General features: G+C 33.1%; 1 protein-coding gene across 3 annotated transcripts in view; it reads left to right on the top strand.

Moving 5' to 3' along the window:
- Positions 1-11,255, top strand: part of Senp6 (SUMO specific peptidase 6) — a 107,992-nt gene extending 96,737 nt beyond the window's left edge. For all 3 annotated transcript variants that reach the window (XM_077801736.1, XM_077801737.1, XM_077801738.1), the window contains 5 exons: positions 3,850-3,953; positions 6,226-6,314; positions 7,621-7,689; positions 7,793-7,943; positions 10,738-11,255. In XM_077801736.1, the coding sequence (XP_077657862.1) occupies positions 3,850-3,953; positions 6,226-6,314; positions 7,621-7,689; positions 7,793-7,943; positions 10,738-10,947 (623 nt within the window). In that variant the 3' untranslated portion in view covers positions 10,948-11,255. The remainder of the gene's footprint in view (positions 1-3,849; positions 3,954-6,225; positions 6,315-7,620; positions 7,690-7,792; positions 7,944-10,737) is intronic.
- Positions 11,256-17,649: the final 6,394 nt, after the last annotated feature.

Here is a 17,649-nt window from a genome sequence, read left to right as displayed (position 1 = left end):
AATGAAAATAGATTTAATATATTTTGTTTGGATGGGAAAAATATGTGGTATAGGCCATAGAAGAAATTATGTGGATTCAGAATGAACATGTTGAAAATTATGAGTGCTGAACATACTCTTGGTACTTCTACCAGCTTGTATTATTTTGTGAGTCAGAAACTTTTGTTGAGCTCTTGTAAGAATATTTTGATTTGTTGGGCCTACTAAGCTGCATAAATCAATTCTGGAGTAGTTTACCTTTGAGAGAGAAGAAGCAGAAAAGGAAAATATGCAGGAAAGTTCAACAGAGGCCAAGCAGATAAATACTTTTCTAGCTCATTTTCCAGTCTTATTTCATTGGTCAGGAAATAGAATAAAAGTAGGCAAAATGCTTGCCTATTATTTTTCAATTTCAGTGGTTTAATACTTGAGGATAAAACTACTCATTTATTTGAAATCTCCAGAGCAGGAAAATCTGTAGCATAGACTTTGACTGCTTAGGACTTTTTTTTTTTTTTTTTTTTTTTTTTTTTTTTGGTAGTAGTCAAGGACAGGAATGTGGCAATGGTAAATGAAAGCTATTGAGTACTGGGTTTTTTTTTCTTTTTGAGGTTTTAAACTTGATTGTAGGGATTGGACATGTAACTCAGGGGTAGAGTGTCTGCCTTGCATGCCTCAGGCCCTGGATTTATTCTGTAGGGATGCAGGGGTAGGGTTGGCAGCACTGATTGCAATGATACTTGTACAAATGTATGAATATATAGTTATCCTCTGGTATCCATGGAGAATTGGTTACAATCTTCTTGCTTTCCCCCAAGTACACCCAAATCTATGGAATCTCAAGTCCTTTAAATGAAGTGGCATATTTGCATACAAGTTGTGCACTTACTCCCATATACTTTAAAGCACCTCTTAAAGTATACTTTACTACAGTAAGTATGTTGAATTACATTATGTAATACAATATAAATGTTGTGTACATAGTTGTTATACAGTATTTAGAGAATAATGACAAGGAAAAAATCCATACATGTACAGTAAAAATATTTTTAAATATTTTTGATCTATAATTAGTTGAATCAACAGAGAACCCGTGGATACAGAGGGCTAACTATGAAAAATACTGGATTATATGCATTAAGTAATTGAAAGTTATATGAATTTTATTTCAGTACTATTAAAAAGAGAAACCAGGAGAAATATTTTAGTGGTTAAGTACAAACCCATGGGCTTGATCCTCAGCAAGGATCCTCTTAAGAAAGGAACACAAGAGAAGGTATTCCTTCGATGAGTTAACCAAAAATACTTTAATGTGAAATGAATTAAAGAGCAATGTAAATAAAGCTTAGGGCTTTTTAATACACAAACTCCACAGATTCCTAGTGCCCTCTCCTACAAATTAAATTTTGCTCAAGTTGAATAGCCAGTTAAAATTTGAGTGAATAGCATAAAAAATTCTAATGAGGACCAAAATGAAAGTATGTTTCATGTATTAATATCTGTGTATCCCATTCATTTTTTAATTATAGTTAGTGCATTTGTTTTGTTTTCAGTATGTGCACCGACACCAATTATATCTTCTTAGGAGGGAAGCAGGAATGGGGGGAGAGGCAAATGATAGCTGAAGGGTAGAGAGTTTCGTCTTTTTTGTTTTTTCACTCTTGTGGTGTAGGGGATTGAATCCAAGGCCTTACATATGCTAGGTGAGTGTTCTTCCACTGAGTTATATCCCCAATCAAAGGCTTATGAAGCAAGTGTTTCACAGAATATTGATTTTTCATTTTTGTATTTGTGATAACACCTGTACTATTTTCTTAGTGCTTGCTTTAGTCCAGGATTGATAGTGTCCCACAGTTTGAAATAGTGCTCTACAGTGGGTCTCTGCACACTTGGATAATGAGGTTCTATAGTTTTAATCAGATGTTTCCAATGCATCATTACCCAAAAGTACATTAAATAAGAGTGCTCTTTAGATGTGCCTTTGCCAACCACCTCAGAAAGGATGCTTAAGCAGTCTGTTCTATATACAATGATAGCATATTAAACAGGATTTAAATTGTGTATTTTAGACAGTTTTAACATAATTTTAGCTATCAAAGACATAGTTACCAGTATTGACTACTAATGTTAGACAAAGTGCAGTTGTATATAAATGGAATTATATCTAATCCCAGATATTAGGATTTTTAAGTCAGTGTGTGAAAAGCACTTGCTATTTTTTCAGTTGAGCACCATATGAAATAGTTAACTTGCTAGGGTACATGAAATGTGTTTAAACTTGAGCCTCAAAATCATCTTCAGATGGTCTCACTATGAGAAACTCTCAGGAACTTACATTTATTGATAGAAAGATTGATTGAGCCCAGCATGGTGGCACATGCCTGTAATCCCAGGAGCTAGGGAGGCTCAGGCAGATTTCTGAGTTCAAACTCAGCCTCAGCAACTCAGTGAGATTCTGAACAACTTGGCAAGACCCTGTCAAAAAAGTAAAAAATATGGGAACAAAAAAGGATTGGGGATGTGTCTCAATGGTTAAGTGCTGCTGGGTTCAATCCCTTGTTCCAAAAAAAGAAAAACTGATTGAATTGCTACCATTTATTTATTCCAGGTCATTTGTTTATTGACAGTAATAAAGGAGGGAATTAAATGAATTATTTAATTTGTTTTGTTTTTGAAATGCACATACAATTTAATTGGTGTAAGGTAAATATTCATATGACCACAGTTTCTGTAGATAAGAATGACTTGCTGCTAATAACCTGATTAATAATACTAACCTGATTGTGATTTACTGATTCTTAATTGCCAGAGGGTTTGGGCAAAATTTGGGCAAATGTTATTCAAATAAAGGTGTTTTAACTTTAAACAAACATAAAAATGCAGTTTTGAAAAAGATAAGATGAGGAGATTATGGTTTGTATAACAAAATGGTTTACCATTATGTTTGAATAGTTATTTTAATAATAACTGATCATAATATTTTAGGTATGTGTACATTTAATAATATTTAGACTTTTGTGTCTTTTCAGGAGTACATTTCATTTTGCTTCCTTCCCAACATTTTTATATTAATATTTTGACCCCTTATACTAAAACTAAACTTATACTAAAATAAACTTTATCTAAAATACCCAGAAGTCATGCTTTCTAAATTTTGTAAATGCTGTGCTCTGAATTAAACAATATTGATATATTTGGTATTAAAATCCCTGACTTGGGCTTAATTGCTTTCATCTACATCTTATATTTCTTTGAAATGTTTTATGTAAATAATTTTTTTTTTCAGTCAGCAAAAGAGTTGATTTAATGATTTAGTTTCTTGGAACAAAAGCACCCATTAAAGTAGTCATTGTAGCTTTTCTCTATGTGATGCTTTATTTTAATCAATTTTTTTACATTTATTGTATAATTTTTTATATTTTCACAGTTTTAATTTTAAAATTATACATTATTTTGTGTTCTAAAGTTTTCTGGTTTTGTTATTTAGCATTTATATTATTTTCAGATTGTTGTAACTTCTATTATGAGTTTAAAATATCTGGACTACCTAGAACAACAATGTTTATCTACATATATTCATTCATTATGTATTTTAAGTATGTGTACGTTTAATCATAACTGATACCTTGTTTTTAAATTTTAATGAGTTTCAGGGTCTAAGTAGTAGAAACAATTTGGTAATTGATATGTCAATTAAAATAACTTGCTTTTTATTTGTGAGGTTACATGATAAAATGGATTTTATATCCTTAACTATTATATCATTGAACTACTATATCATTGATTAACTATGAGCATTAATTTTAGCATTATATCTTATGAGTTATAGGCATGATGATCTTTTTCAATATATGTTTCTTGTTGATACAGATGGCTTAAGCAAAATCAGACTAAGCTATGGTGATGAATCAGCTGAAGGTAGTAAAATGCTTGAAGATGAACTAATTGACTTCTCAGAAGATCAAGATAATCAGGTAAAACTGAAAGCCTGGAAAAATATTCTGTTTTATCTAAAATTTTTCTTTAGAATCATGTAAGCAGGTCCTTCAACCAGTAAAAACTCATCATGGCTTCTGAAATTTGGGTCATACCTCCAAACACAAATTTAGGTTTCAAGTCAAAGATTCCCAGGATAAATGTATTAGTACTGCTGTTGTCTTGCCACTCTGATCTGGGCTGACCCTAACATTACCTCTGAAAGTTTTAATATAAAATTAATTCTCACCTGGGCATGGTGGCATACACCAGTAATCCCAGCAACTCTGGGGGACTAGGCAGGAGGATCACAGCTGAAAACCAGCCTTAGTAACTTAATGAGACCTTGTCTCTATATAAATTAATATAGAGAGTAATAAGTTGGGGATATGGTTCAGTGGTAGAGTGCCATTGGATTTAAGCAATCCCCAGTGCCACCAAAAAAAATGTTTTATTTCTCTTACCAGCTAACACCTTCTATCCTACTTCCTCTTTCAAAGAATTATTGGGTCCTACTTTGTAGAAACTTGACATTCAACAGGAAAATGTTTAAATTTTCAATTATGTAGTATATGAGCATAGAAATATTATCTCTCTGAAGTGTCTCCAGTGATTTTTTTCTTTTAATTTAATGTGTATGTATCTTGACAAGAGCAGAACATAAGTGAATTCTAATATCCAATATGAATATTAAGAAGTGTATGGGTTGGTTTTTTTTTGTTGTTGTTGTTTTGTTTGTGGTGCTAGGGATTGAACCCAGGGGTTTGTGCATGTGAGGCAAGCAGTCTACCAACTGAGCTATATACCCAGCCCCAAGAAGTGTGTTTTTGAAACTATTTTATAGTTTCAATTAAATAGAACCTTATATTAAAAGATCATAAGCACCCTACAGCCAATTATTATTTATTTTTTTGACCTTTCTTTAGTTGTTAGGACAAATTTTGTTTACATAAAAGTAAAGGTTGCTTCATACTGTACTATTTTTTTCTTTTTGCTTAATCTACTACTAGCAAACCAAGAAAGCACTTTTTTTGCACTTTTTAAAATCATTTTTTTAACTTATTTGTTCTAATCAGTTATACATGACAGCAGAATGCTCTTTGATTCATTATACACAAATGGAGCACAATTTTTGACTTCTCTGATTGTACCAAAAGTAGGGTCACATCATTCATGCAGTTATACGTGCACCTAGGGTAATGATGTCCGTCTCATTCCACCATCTTTCCTACTTCCATGCCCCTCCTGCTCTCACCTTTGCCCCATCCAAAATTCTTCCACTCATCCCATGCCTGCTCTCCGACCCCCATTATGGATTAACATCTCCTTAACAGAAAAAACATTTGGCCTTTGGTTTTTGGGGATTGGCTTACTTCACATAGCATGATTATCCTCCAACTCCATTCATTTACCTGCAAATGCCGTAATTTTATATTCTCTTTTATTGCATTATGTATAAATATCATAGTTGCTTTATTCATTCATCTATGGAAGGGCATCTAGGTTGGTTCCCCAATTTAGCTATTGTGAATTGTGCTGCTATGAACATTGATGTAGCTACATCACTGTAGTATGCTGTTTTTAAGTCCTTTGGGTATAGAGCAAGGGGTGGGATAGCTGGGTCAAATGGTGATTCCATTCCAAGTTTTCTAAGGAATCTCCGTACTGCTTTCCTAGCTGCACCAGTTTGCCGTCCCACCAGCAATATATGAGTGTGCCTTTCCCCCCACATCCTCACCAACACTTATTCTTGTTTTTATTCTTGATAATTGCCATTCTGACCGGAGTGAGATGAAATCTTAGAGTACTCCTAAAGTACAAGAAATGAAATCATAAATCAATAAATGGGATGGATTCAAACTAAAAAATTTCCTTCTCAACAAAAGAAACTATCAATGAGGTGAATTGAGAGCCTACATTTTGGGATCAAATTTTTGCCACATGCACATCAGATAGAGCACTAATTTCCAGAATACATAAAGGAACTCAAAAAACTTAATACCCCAAAATCAAACAACCCAATCAATAAATGGGCTAAGGAGCTGAACATACATGTCTCAGAAGAAGATATACAGTCAACAAATATATGAAAAAATGTTCAACATCTCTAGTAATTAGAGAAATACAAATCAAGAAAACACATTTTTTTTTGTGATGTCCCTTGGTTAACAACGAATGACTGTAGATGTTTTTTTTCCCAATACATACAGGTTGAGCATCCCTAATTTGAAATCCATATTTTAAGTACTAATAGTGTGCTGTCTCTTATAGGATGATAGCAGCGATGATGGATTCCTTGCTGATGACAATTGCAATTCAGAAATAGGACAGTGGCATTTAAAGCCTACTATCTGTAAACAGTAAGCAATAACTATGTCTTGTAAACTATATGATGTTATTTAAATAGTTTTTGCTTAAACAAATATTTAAGTATAATTCACAAATGCTGTCAGGATCATTGAGGAAAAGTGGGGTGTGCCACCAGGGATAAAGGAAGGGAGAATGAGTAATTATTTTAGTCCCCCATTTGCCCATTTTTCTAAACTCTTCATCTATGGATATACATACATGTCTCAATAGTTAACCATTATTCTTTTTAGTATACTGTGTTTTGGAGCAGAAAACACATGTCAAAACAGTTAACACAGGTTTGGAGTTTACACTGGTTCCGTAACTCCTACATCGGGGCCATGGAGTGAGTCACATCAGCACTAAGGGATAAATTTCATATAGGAACCCCAAATGAGAGTAAATCACTGTTAGTTTTCAGAAGTACATGTGTGTTTTGAAATCTCTCCAGAGATCCCAAATTTGATTATTTCTAGACTTAATCTCCTTTGACTTTGTCTATAGGAGACTTTGAAAAGCAAACTTAATTTATAAAAGTAAACCTCTGGTAGTCCCCTCAGGACAAGGGGATGTAGCTCAGGAGTAGAGCATGTGGTTTAGTATGCTTGAGGCGGTGGGTTAAAACCTTAGCACACACAGCAAGAAAGTCTACTCCAGATCCCCCCAAAAAAAATTTAGCTAAGAGTGGTCTAGATCTTATTATTTCAGGACATTTGGCACTACATGTACTTACTTGGGTTTACAACATAGCTGTATAGAATTGAAGTTCTTTGAAAATTGGATTTGAATTAAGTGTTCTGTGGTAGAATCTTAAAACATACACACATACATACATACATACACACACACACACACCCTAAACTGTTGCTTTTATGTGATAATTATCTGTCTTAATATTTGTAATAGGCCTTATTTTTTTTTAATGGGGTTATTTTCCTTCTACTTTCACATGGCCCCACTGGGTTTTTTGGGGAGGGGTTTTGTTTGTTTTTTTTAAGTGTAGTGAATGTTCAAATTTTCATACTTTTGTTTTTCTGCTAAATTTTTAAAGTATTATTAGGAATCAACTATGGAAATTTAGTATAACATATTTCTAACCAAGGTTACATTAATATTTTACAACTCAATGTTCACTATAACCATCAATACCTAATTACTAGGCTGCTTGTATCTCTAAAGTTTATTTTTCTTCTGGTATTTACTGAGGTAAACAAGTAAATTCTGAAGTTTTAAAATTTTATGTTAATATGCTATTAGTCTTTTTATGCTTTTGTAACATTATGAAATATTCAATTTTTGGTCATTTGTACTCTGCAGACCTTGTATCCTACTTATGGATTCACTCAGAGGCCCTTCTCGGTCAAATGTTGTCAAAATTCTAAGAGAGTAAGTTCAAAATTGCACCTCACACTTTGTTTTGTATTCTGTTAGATATGAGGCAGTTTGTATATTTATATGTGTATAATTTATTGCATATGCATTATTGCAGGTATTTAGAAGTGGAATGGGAAGTTAAAAAAGGAAGCAAAAGAAGTTTTTCTAAAGATGTTATGAAAGGCTCTAATCCAAAAGTACCACAGCAAAACAACTTTAGTGATTGTGGTGTATATGTATTACAGTATGTAGAGAGCTTTTTCGAGGTGAGTTTTAATTTTTTGGATCTGACATAATTGATAATGAAATGTGTATTTGACTTTATTTTTTGTATAATGAACAACTATTTTGTATAGTGAGCAACTATTTTAGAGTTTGAAAACTGTGGTTTCAAAAATTATTCCAGGGAGGAAAAACTTAACAATTGGAGAACTTTTTAAAAAATTCTTTGCAATACAGAGAATCAAAGCTAGAGGCACTCTACCACTGAGCTATATCCCCAGCCCTATTTAAATTTTGAGACTGGCTCTCCTTCAGTGGCTCAGGCTGGCCTCAAACGTGGAATCCCCTTCCTTCTGTTGCTGGAATTTTAGGAATGTTCCACCATGCCCAGTACTAATTGGAACACTTTTAAAAGACATACAGGTCACCAAATCCAGTGCTGATCAACCTGTCATGTCCACTGGTTCTTTCCACCTTAACTAATCTCTCCTGTAGTTCCTACTGTCTCATTTCTCCCCTTCACAGATTTTTTTTTTTTTTTTTTTGGTACCAGGGATTGAACCAACCACTGAGCCACATCCACAGCCCTTTTTATTTTTTATTTAGATACGTGGTCTCACTAACTTGCTAAAGCTGGCTTTGAACTTGCAATCCTGTCTCAGCTTCCTAAGCTGATAGGATTACAGGAATGTACCACCACACCAGGACACAGATATATTTCTTGAAAAATAATTGTATTTACTGCCTCCATTTCATACTTGCTCCTCAAATCTCTGATATCTGGCATTATCCTTACCCTTATGTTAAAATTGTTCTTTACTTCCCATAACCATTTAACATTGTTGACCATTAATTTTTTACTCTCTTCCTTTAACTTCAGAGTAATAGTACCATACATTTCTCCTTTAGATATTCCTTGGTTATCTTGACTCCTTAGTTCTTCACCCACTGTCCAGTGGATGAGTCACAAAATACTGTCTCTTAGATATCAATGCATACATTACCTTGTCCGTGCTGTTTCTTTCCAAGTCCAGTGTGCTAGCACCACTCTTGAAGGCTTCTGTATTGATTCCCATTCTTCTGTTTCATATTCCCATTCTTTCTGCCTTCTCTTTTTCATAATTGTTTTCAAAAACCCAAATCTAATCATGTTACTTTTTTTAGTAGCCACCATGATGATTATATTGTTATTATTACTAATATCTTCCCTTCACTGCCTGTACTTGTATTTTATAATGACAAGTGCTCTAAATTCACTAGAAAGATTCATACAACCATTGTAAAGCAGCCATTCTAAAGAGTCTTCTCCCTCAGGAACTATCATTTAGAGAGGGGTCACAGAAGCCTCCCAGCTTCCAGTGTCTACCACATCTCCAGGGTAGAGTGAATACCTGGTGTCCCCATACCCCTTTAGCATGATCCATTCTCCTATGCTTGAGAGGCATAAGTCAGTTTTAAGATTCCCTCTAACCCTGAGACTCTGGTGTTGTTCGTTACAGTGGTTGCTTGACTCCTCTATACCTCTGAGACAGCACTAACTCAACTTTATCCAACCACAGCTTTATTGCATTCAAGAGTGTGCCCTAAAATTGCCATGGAAAAAAAAAAAAAGCCAGATACATGCTAATGTTTCTTTATAAAAGCAAAAATGTTCACTGTTCATTCCAAGTAAATTGTTTCGTAATCCAATGGCTTCATCCAGGCTTCCAAAAAGAGCTGAAATGCTCAGGATACAGCTAAGCACAGCGCTCAGAGAAGGTGCAGATTTGTAAGGTTGTTGGAGCTTCACTCAGCCTCCATGGTTCTTTCACAAATGAGTATTTTCCTTCTCTCCAGTCCTGCCTTAAATATTTCAGTGGCTTGTTGCTTTTGAATTAAAGACCAACAAGTTTCAAATGACCTGTATGATCTAGTACCTATCTAAGCTTTAGCCTCGTTTTCTGAGCATTGTCATTCTAGCATTCTATATATCAGCCAGCAGAAAGTTACTCAGTTTTTCATTTTGTGTCTTGTCCTTTCTTTTCTCTAAGCTGTAATACACATTTCTTACTGTAATATTCTTCACTATTGCTTCTGTCTTTTCTTGACTGGCTAATGTTTACTTGTTCTTTAGGTTTACTCTCCTAGAATAGTATTAGCCCTTAGATATTTATTCTCATAGTGTTTTATACTTATGTCGTAATACTTGTCGTATTCATCATTGAATTATCTTTCTGTCTGGCCTGGGGCTGACAAACCTTTTTATAAAGGACAAGAAAGTTAAGTATTTTTTTTTTTAGGGATGTCACTCAATGGTAGAGCACTTGCCTGTCATGCATGAGGGGGAGGCCCTGTGCTTGGTATCCAGCATTGCCAAAAAGAAAAGAAAAGAAAAAAACTTTATTAAAATAATGGACATGCAGAATTTGGCTTAGTGGTTGTAGTTTGCCAGCCTTTAATCAAGACTATAAGATCTATATACACAGAAATTATCTTACATTTCTGGTACCCAGCATATTGCCTGGCATATGATAAGGTAATGAATAAATATATATTGATACTTTCTTTTTTTAAAATCATTCTTTTTATTTGTACTAGATTCAAATTTATGATGTACATAATTTCTTAATATATGTATATGAATCTGAATATGCCTATATTAAGAATGAATTCTTTTTTTTTTTAAGATCTTTATGGTTGGTCATACATAGTAGTTGGGTCCATCTGGACAAACTTAGACGTGCATGGAAATCTACTTCAATTGATATTTTCATTTTTAACTTTGGACTGTTTTTGTAATTGAAGCTAAAATGTTATTGATTATAATTTTCTAATAGACACTTAATCTTTCATTTTCAGAATCCCATACTAAATTTTGAGCTACCTATGAATTTATCAAACTGGTTTCCTCCCCCAAGAATGAGAACAAAAAGAGAAGAAATTCGAAATATAATTCTGAAGCTGCAAGAAGATCAGAGTAAAGAGAAGAAACAGCCTAAGGACAGTTCCTCAACAGAAGCATCTTTAGGTGAAAGAACAGAACAGTATGTCAACAGTGTCTCAGATTGACCAGAAGACAATTGTTGCTTGTGGCTTTCAGAAATGAAATGACTTTCAGTTTTGGGTACAGACAGTAAAGAACTGAAGTACTCACTACTCAGAGTGATTTGGAGATGTTAATGCTTGTATAAATGTCATATAATTAATTTCCAAAGGAGTATGTATTAAGTAAAAGTCTGTAAATATGTTAATGAAGCCAATTTTTCCAGCATTTATAATTATTTTTTTCACTTGTTAGGAAGCTTTTGTTATGTATTTTCTGTTAATAGTACTTAAAACTGCAACTTCTAAACACAAAATAAATAAAAAAATATTTATAGGAGGAAATGATTAATCTGATACATTCTTTAGTGAACTTGTATAGTTCCTTCAGTGGGTTTGATTTATTTTATGGGAATAGTTAAGTATCTATGATAATCTTTTTACCTTTTATATTTGTTCTAAAATAACTCAAAATGTGAAAATAATATTAAATCTAAGGCACTTTCAATTAAGAAAACATCTTTATATACTTGTACAACAAGAAAAAAGTAACAGCTTTTCAATTCATACACTCTCAAGTGTTATGAAAAACCAAAAGTGTAGTAAATATTTATATAATTTTCACATACTTAGGAATAAACAGCATTGAGTAACTTAAAGAAAATTACCCTTGAATTATACTACCAAAAAATAACTAGCATACATTATTATCAAATGGATTTTTGAAGACATCAAAGACTCAGGTTGAAACTATTTGATAAATGCAGCTTGAATTTCAAATATCCCATGTTACCTTTCTATATTATATCTTCAAATATGCTGCAATCTGTGTGATGTAGTTAATTGATAAACATTTTTAATCTGCATAAACAGGAATTTAAATAGGAATTGCTATTTTTTGTAACAACTTTTGCTATTTTTATTGCTCATTTTGATCTTATTTTGATAAAGTATCAGACTTTTGCTTGAGTTTTTCAGTGCAAATTATTTTTACATGTAAAAGTACTGTCTTTAATCACATAATGCAGCAAAAATCTCCCTTTGAAATGCTAAAATATGGGTCTAGGAATATAGCTCAGTGGTAGAGTGCATACTTAGCTTATGTGAGGGCACTGAGTTGAATCCCCAGCACCAAAAAAATAAAAATACTAAAATGTGAAGATTCTGATGATACATTTGCAACTCATATTGAGAGCTTGCATATATTTGTAGAAACTTCATTATTTTTCAAATGAAATCATATACATTCTTTCCAGATGAGACTTGAAATATATATTTTAAGTCATTTTTTGTTAAATAGGAATGAATTTTTAAATGCAAGTATAACAAAAATAATAATTTTTAAAAGGCCATTTCTATTGTCAGTAATTATTTTATTTTTAACTTCCTGGCTCTGGTATGGTGATAAACAATTTAGAGGGTTTTTAGTAATAACTTAGTTCTAAAGGTTAGATAATTAATTCAGTTATGAAAAGCAAGAGTTGTACAGCAAAATGCTTTTGGATCTCTAACGAAGCGAAGACAAAAAAGCAGAACATCTTTTTAAAAACTAATACCTAAGTTTTTTCAATGAACTATATTTTGCTAGAATTTGATGGTACTGAAAAAAACTATCCCAGGGGCTGGATATGGTGGCACATGCCTATAATTGCATCTGTTCTGAAGGTTAGAAATGAAGATCACTTGAGCCTGAGAGATCAAGATCAACCTGGGCAACATAGATTCTATCTCAAAAAAAAGAGAGAGAGAGAGAGAGAGAAAAGCTATTCTAAAATGTTTTTTTTTCTTTTAATTTCAAGTGGTTACATTTTACAGATAATTTTTGATAAACTAAAATTATAACTTGTCCCTTGGGCCAACTCTTATCAGTATTTTAATTTTAATATGAAAAATATAGATTGATGTATGTCAAATATCTAGAGGTAAGAGTACTCAAATATTTGGTATTTGTCCCACCCTGTGTGAAATTTTATTTTTGAAAGTAATGCATTATATATTGCATATATATTGAAATCTTTGGAGGCTGTCAGGTTGCACTTAATAATTATGTACTCTGGTACCTTCTATATGTAGTTTAGAGTGGATATCAGCCTTTTAAAATGTGATTAATAAGTATTTAGAAATTGTGAAACAACTTTAAGGTCTAGAGGTTTGCTACTAGACACTGAAACTGCATGACGAGTATCTGGTGTCTTAACTAATTAGATAGATCTGTTGTATTGGTTTTCTTGTGGGATAGAATAACAGTTAATCATTTTTAGAAGAGTTTTAGATTACTTGCCATAAAATTTGTATGTATCTTAGCTCTTGATAGTTTAGGAGCGAAAGTGATGTTTAACTAGTCCCTTCCCTTTAATGTTGCTGTACCTACTTCAGACAGTTGAAAACTTAATCATTATTTCAAGTTCATTTAAGCCTAGAATAGTTAGCTTTCGTTTGCACAGTAACCTGTACTCAAACTCTTAATTAAATGTAGGAAGTTTTACTTTAAAACACAAAATGGTTACATAAATTACATCTTGTTTTAAGTCACCAAAATAAATTTCAGTATTTTTTTTTAAAAAAACCATTCATGATCTCTGAAGACTATAAGATGTAATGTAAAAAAAATAACAGTTTTAATTTCCTAAAAATTAAAAATGTACTTGAAAGTCTCAGATAATTCACTGGAAATAATAAAGAATATATTTTAATATGTAATATGATCAAGAGTTGGTATAGTAAAGTTATGGGAATGTTACAGTGGAAGAGAATAACTTGGTCAGAAAAAACAGTAGCTTACAGAGATGAGGCTGTGTGGTGCTCTATGTCTAGAACAGACACAGGTATCAAAGCTGCTCTACAGATTATTCTAGAGACAAATGGAAATTGGATTATTGTGAGGGCATATCCAGCCTGTCAAGCAGATATCAATGTTTTACCAATATGACAACCAAATGTACAAAGAAAACCAGACTGCACTGGGAAGTGTTATCTGTTTTAAAAGGGGAAAAAAGTGCTGAAATACTCCAAAAGGAGTTTCAGGTGTATTTGTAATTTTCTTACTCTCAGGAAGAAGAAAAGGGGTCATGAAAACTGCTATTCCAAAACTTAAATTTTCCAATATGGGAAGAATCAGTTGACCACTGTGAAACGAAGAAAAAAACTGGCCCTATCATCTGAATTAACTATATCAAGGAATAATGGCAGACTCCTCAATTACTGTTAAGGAAATCAAGGTGCAGTGGACTCACAAGAAAGATGCCATGGACCCCTGGTGTAAAACAGAAAAGTTAAAAGCATAGAGGATTTTATTTTTATTGAAAACAATTACAGTTAAATAGTCCTTGTTGCATATGATTACAGTGAGGATGGCAGTGTCCAAAACCAGGATTTTTATGTAGAAATATGCATGAAACTCATGGGGGAAGCTTTTCATACAACACATGCCCAGGTCTCAATTCCATTGGTATCATGAATTTCCCAGGTATTTCCGGTACCCAACTGCAGCAAGCCACTAATTTGAAAGGATATATGTCCCTGACAACTTTCAAATTTGTGGTTCCAAAAATAATGAAGCTTTGTATTTCTTTCCCTCAGATCCTTTATCTCTACACCCCCCACACACATACAATTTTCATTGAAAATCTGATTGATGAAGTCATTAAATTGTTACCAAGCCTTGACTGGCAAAAGTCCTGATTTTTAAAAGGAAGAAAGTAAATTCTGCAAATGATGAAGTACTAGAGTCACTTTTTGTTTTGTTTTGTTTTGTTTTTTTGACAGCTCTGGGGATTGAATCCAAAGCCCAACATGCTTGGCAAGAGCTCAACAAATGAGCTACATCCCTAACCCAAGTGCCCATCACTCTTGATAATATCCTTGGGTGAATCACCAAATGGATGGTTTTTGAAAATTTTTTTTTTTTTTAGAGAGAGAATTTTTTAATATTTATTTTTCAGTTTTCGGTGGACACAACATCTTTATTTTATTTTTATGTGGTGCTGAGGATCGAACCCAGTGCCCCGCGCATGCCAGGTGAGCGTGATAGCTTGAGCCACATCCCTAGCCCGGTTTATGAAATCTTAAAGCATAGGTCACTAGGAGCCATGGGACTATGAAAAGCAAAATTTTGATTTTGTTTAATTCTTAGTAGAATTTTGAGGTGTCAATGCAATTCTCAAGAGTGTATTTAATAACTAGCTTTCATAAATAATAGATTCAAGTAAGCTGGAAACAGTTTAAACCAAGTTAAGTGGGTTTTCTTACATGGCTTCTTAGAGCTTTTAATATGCTAATGTGCAGATATATTAAATAAGAGGGAAATACAAAACAGTCATACTATACTGTAGAATTGGCCATATTTACCTTTCTCTTGAACTAAACTTCCTTATAAATACTACCAATCAGGAGACAAAGTTAACTTCGAGCTGTCCAAACTGAACTGCAAGAGAAGATGCCTTTTAAACTCATTTTAGTTTTTTGTTTTGGTTCCTTTTTTAGCCTTTTATTAATAATTGGGTATATGGTTTGGAAATCTAAAAATAAGTGACTAGTGTCTTGGTGAAATGAAGCTTTATGGTAAGTGTTTTTCCTTAACCATGATGAAAATATTTACAAATTAATTCTTTTATACTTGTAATTGTAGGTGAAAAATGAATTAGTGATAACTAATATTTTACAAGATCATCAAATCTCTTTCATCCTCTAATCCTTTAGAATTAAACTGCAATAGATGATCTTTACATTTTTTTTCCTGAAGAAATCTGTAAAAAGCTACAAAATATTAATACACTTCTGATATTTTAAACTTCTCCAGTAACTGGAAAATTATTCAAACTTAATTAGCATTATACATGCTAACAGAGAATTTGATGAAAAGCAAATTAGATGAAATTTCCTTAAATATTGAATAAATGTTATAAGTACCAACTATGTACTAAGTGCTTGAGGTAAAAAAGACACCATTTTCTCCCTTCTCAGAGCTTCCTTATAGTGTGTTGGGAAATACATCTGTTAATTAGCCCTACAAATTAGTAATTTCAAATAAGTGCCATCAGGAAGCATAGAATGTATTAAGTTGATATAGTCTATCCTGGGAAGGTTAGAGACTTCCTAAAGATGTGACATTTGAATCAGTGATAGACAAAATTGAACAGTGCAGAAAGGGAAGAGAAGAATAGCACTTGTGTGCTGTACAAAGGCCCTTAGGAAGGTGTGTGATTTGTCCTCAATGATAATAGCTTCATTTATTAAGCACATACAAAGTATTAGACGTTGGTCTAAGCATTTTAGATGAATGAATTCATTTATTCATCACAATGACCTTATGAAATATGTACTGTTAATACTTCCAATGTATGGGGAAATTTCCCCTAAAAAACAGGGCTTTGAATTCACATCTTACCCTAAAAGGCTAGATTACCTATGCTAGAGAGAGGATGATGAAAATAAGTAAGATGACCATGTTTTTTTAGAAATGCAGTGTGGCATATTTATTTTTGAAAACTGGGTGGCGATTCATGTTATTTTTTAACTTTTGGCATTTTCATAATTTTTTAGAAGGCCTGTGAGTGAGGTAGAAAGGGAGGCTGGGAACTAATCACATGGCTTTAACATCTTGTTCAGAGTTTTGGTAATTATCCTAAAAAATCATTGAAGCATTTCAAACAGGAGTAACATGACCAAATGTAAATATTGAAAAGATCAGAGTGGTAGTCACGAAAGCATTAGATGGGACAAGAATGAGTTTAAGTCACTACTATAGTAATTAAACTAATTATGAATTACTATATGTAGGGTGAAGGATACAATTATGCCTGTGATTATAGAGTATTTCATTTAAACTTTTTCTTTTAGAAATATGCAACAGAACAGAAAAGGGTGTTCTTTTGTCCCATTCAGAATTTTTGGTTTGTTTCCTTTATGAACAGTTATTGAAGAGACAACATGTACAGTTGAGAAATGAAGAAAAAATGACAAATCGAAGACATTAAAGTTTTCTTATTTTAAAACATGAACATCAAAAACACAGAATTGATACTGACATTGTATTGTTTTCACAAAAAAGTACTACATGACAAATTTATGCTTAAATTTGACCTAGTTGGGCCAGGTGCAGTGGGCACACTCCTGTAATCTTGGCAGCTCTTGAGGCTGAGGAAGGAAGATTGCAAGTTCAAAGCCAGCCTCAGCAATTTAGTGGGGCCCTAAGTAACTCATGAGACCTGCCTCTAAAAAAATTGAAAAAAAAAAAAAAAGGCTGGGGATGTGGCTCAGTGGTTAAACAGCCAAATTCCCAGTACAAAAATTAATTAATTAATTTAAAAATAAAGAACAAAATTTTTGCCCTAGTTCGGCAACATTTCCAAACATGCTTCTTACAGAAACTGCCCAAAGTAATTGTACCATAGCTAGTTATATTTTGTATTAGTTGGTCTCTTCCATCCCATTCTCCTCCTGTCACAGCTGATTGGATTTAGTGGGCACTTGATTTCAATGAAAATTGGTTTGTAGTCGTATGACCTAGGAAGTAAAAAACCACCAGGCTTGGTGCACACTGGAATGGGGAAGATGCTTCAGGGAGGAGGATCTTAAGTTCAAGGCCAGCCTCATTATTTAGCGAGACTGTCTCTAAATAAAAAATATAAAAGACTGGGGATGTAGCTCAGTAGTAAAACACCCCTGGCTTCAACCCCCAGTACCAAAAACAAAAACAACACAAAATATTCCAAACAGATCTGGTCATTG

The sequence above is a fragment of the Urocitellus parryii genome, chromosome 8, assembly GCF_045843805.1.
Source record: "Urocitellus parryii isolate mUroPar1 chromosome 8, mUroPar1.hap1, whole genome shotgun sequence".
NCBI classification, from domain to species: Eukaryota; Metazoa; Chordata; class Mammalia; order Rodentia; family Sciuridae; genus Urocitellus; species Urocitellus parryii.
This window is presented reverse-complemented; position numbering and strand designations above follow the sequence as displayed.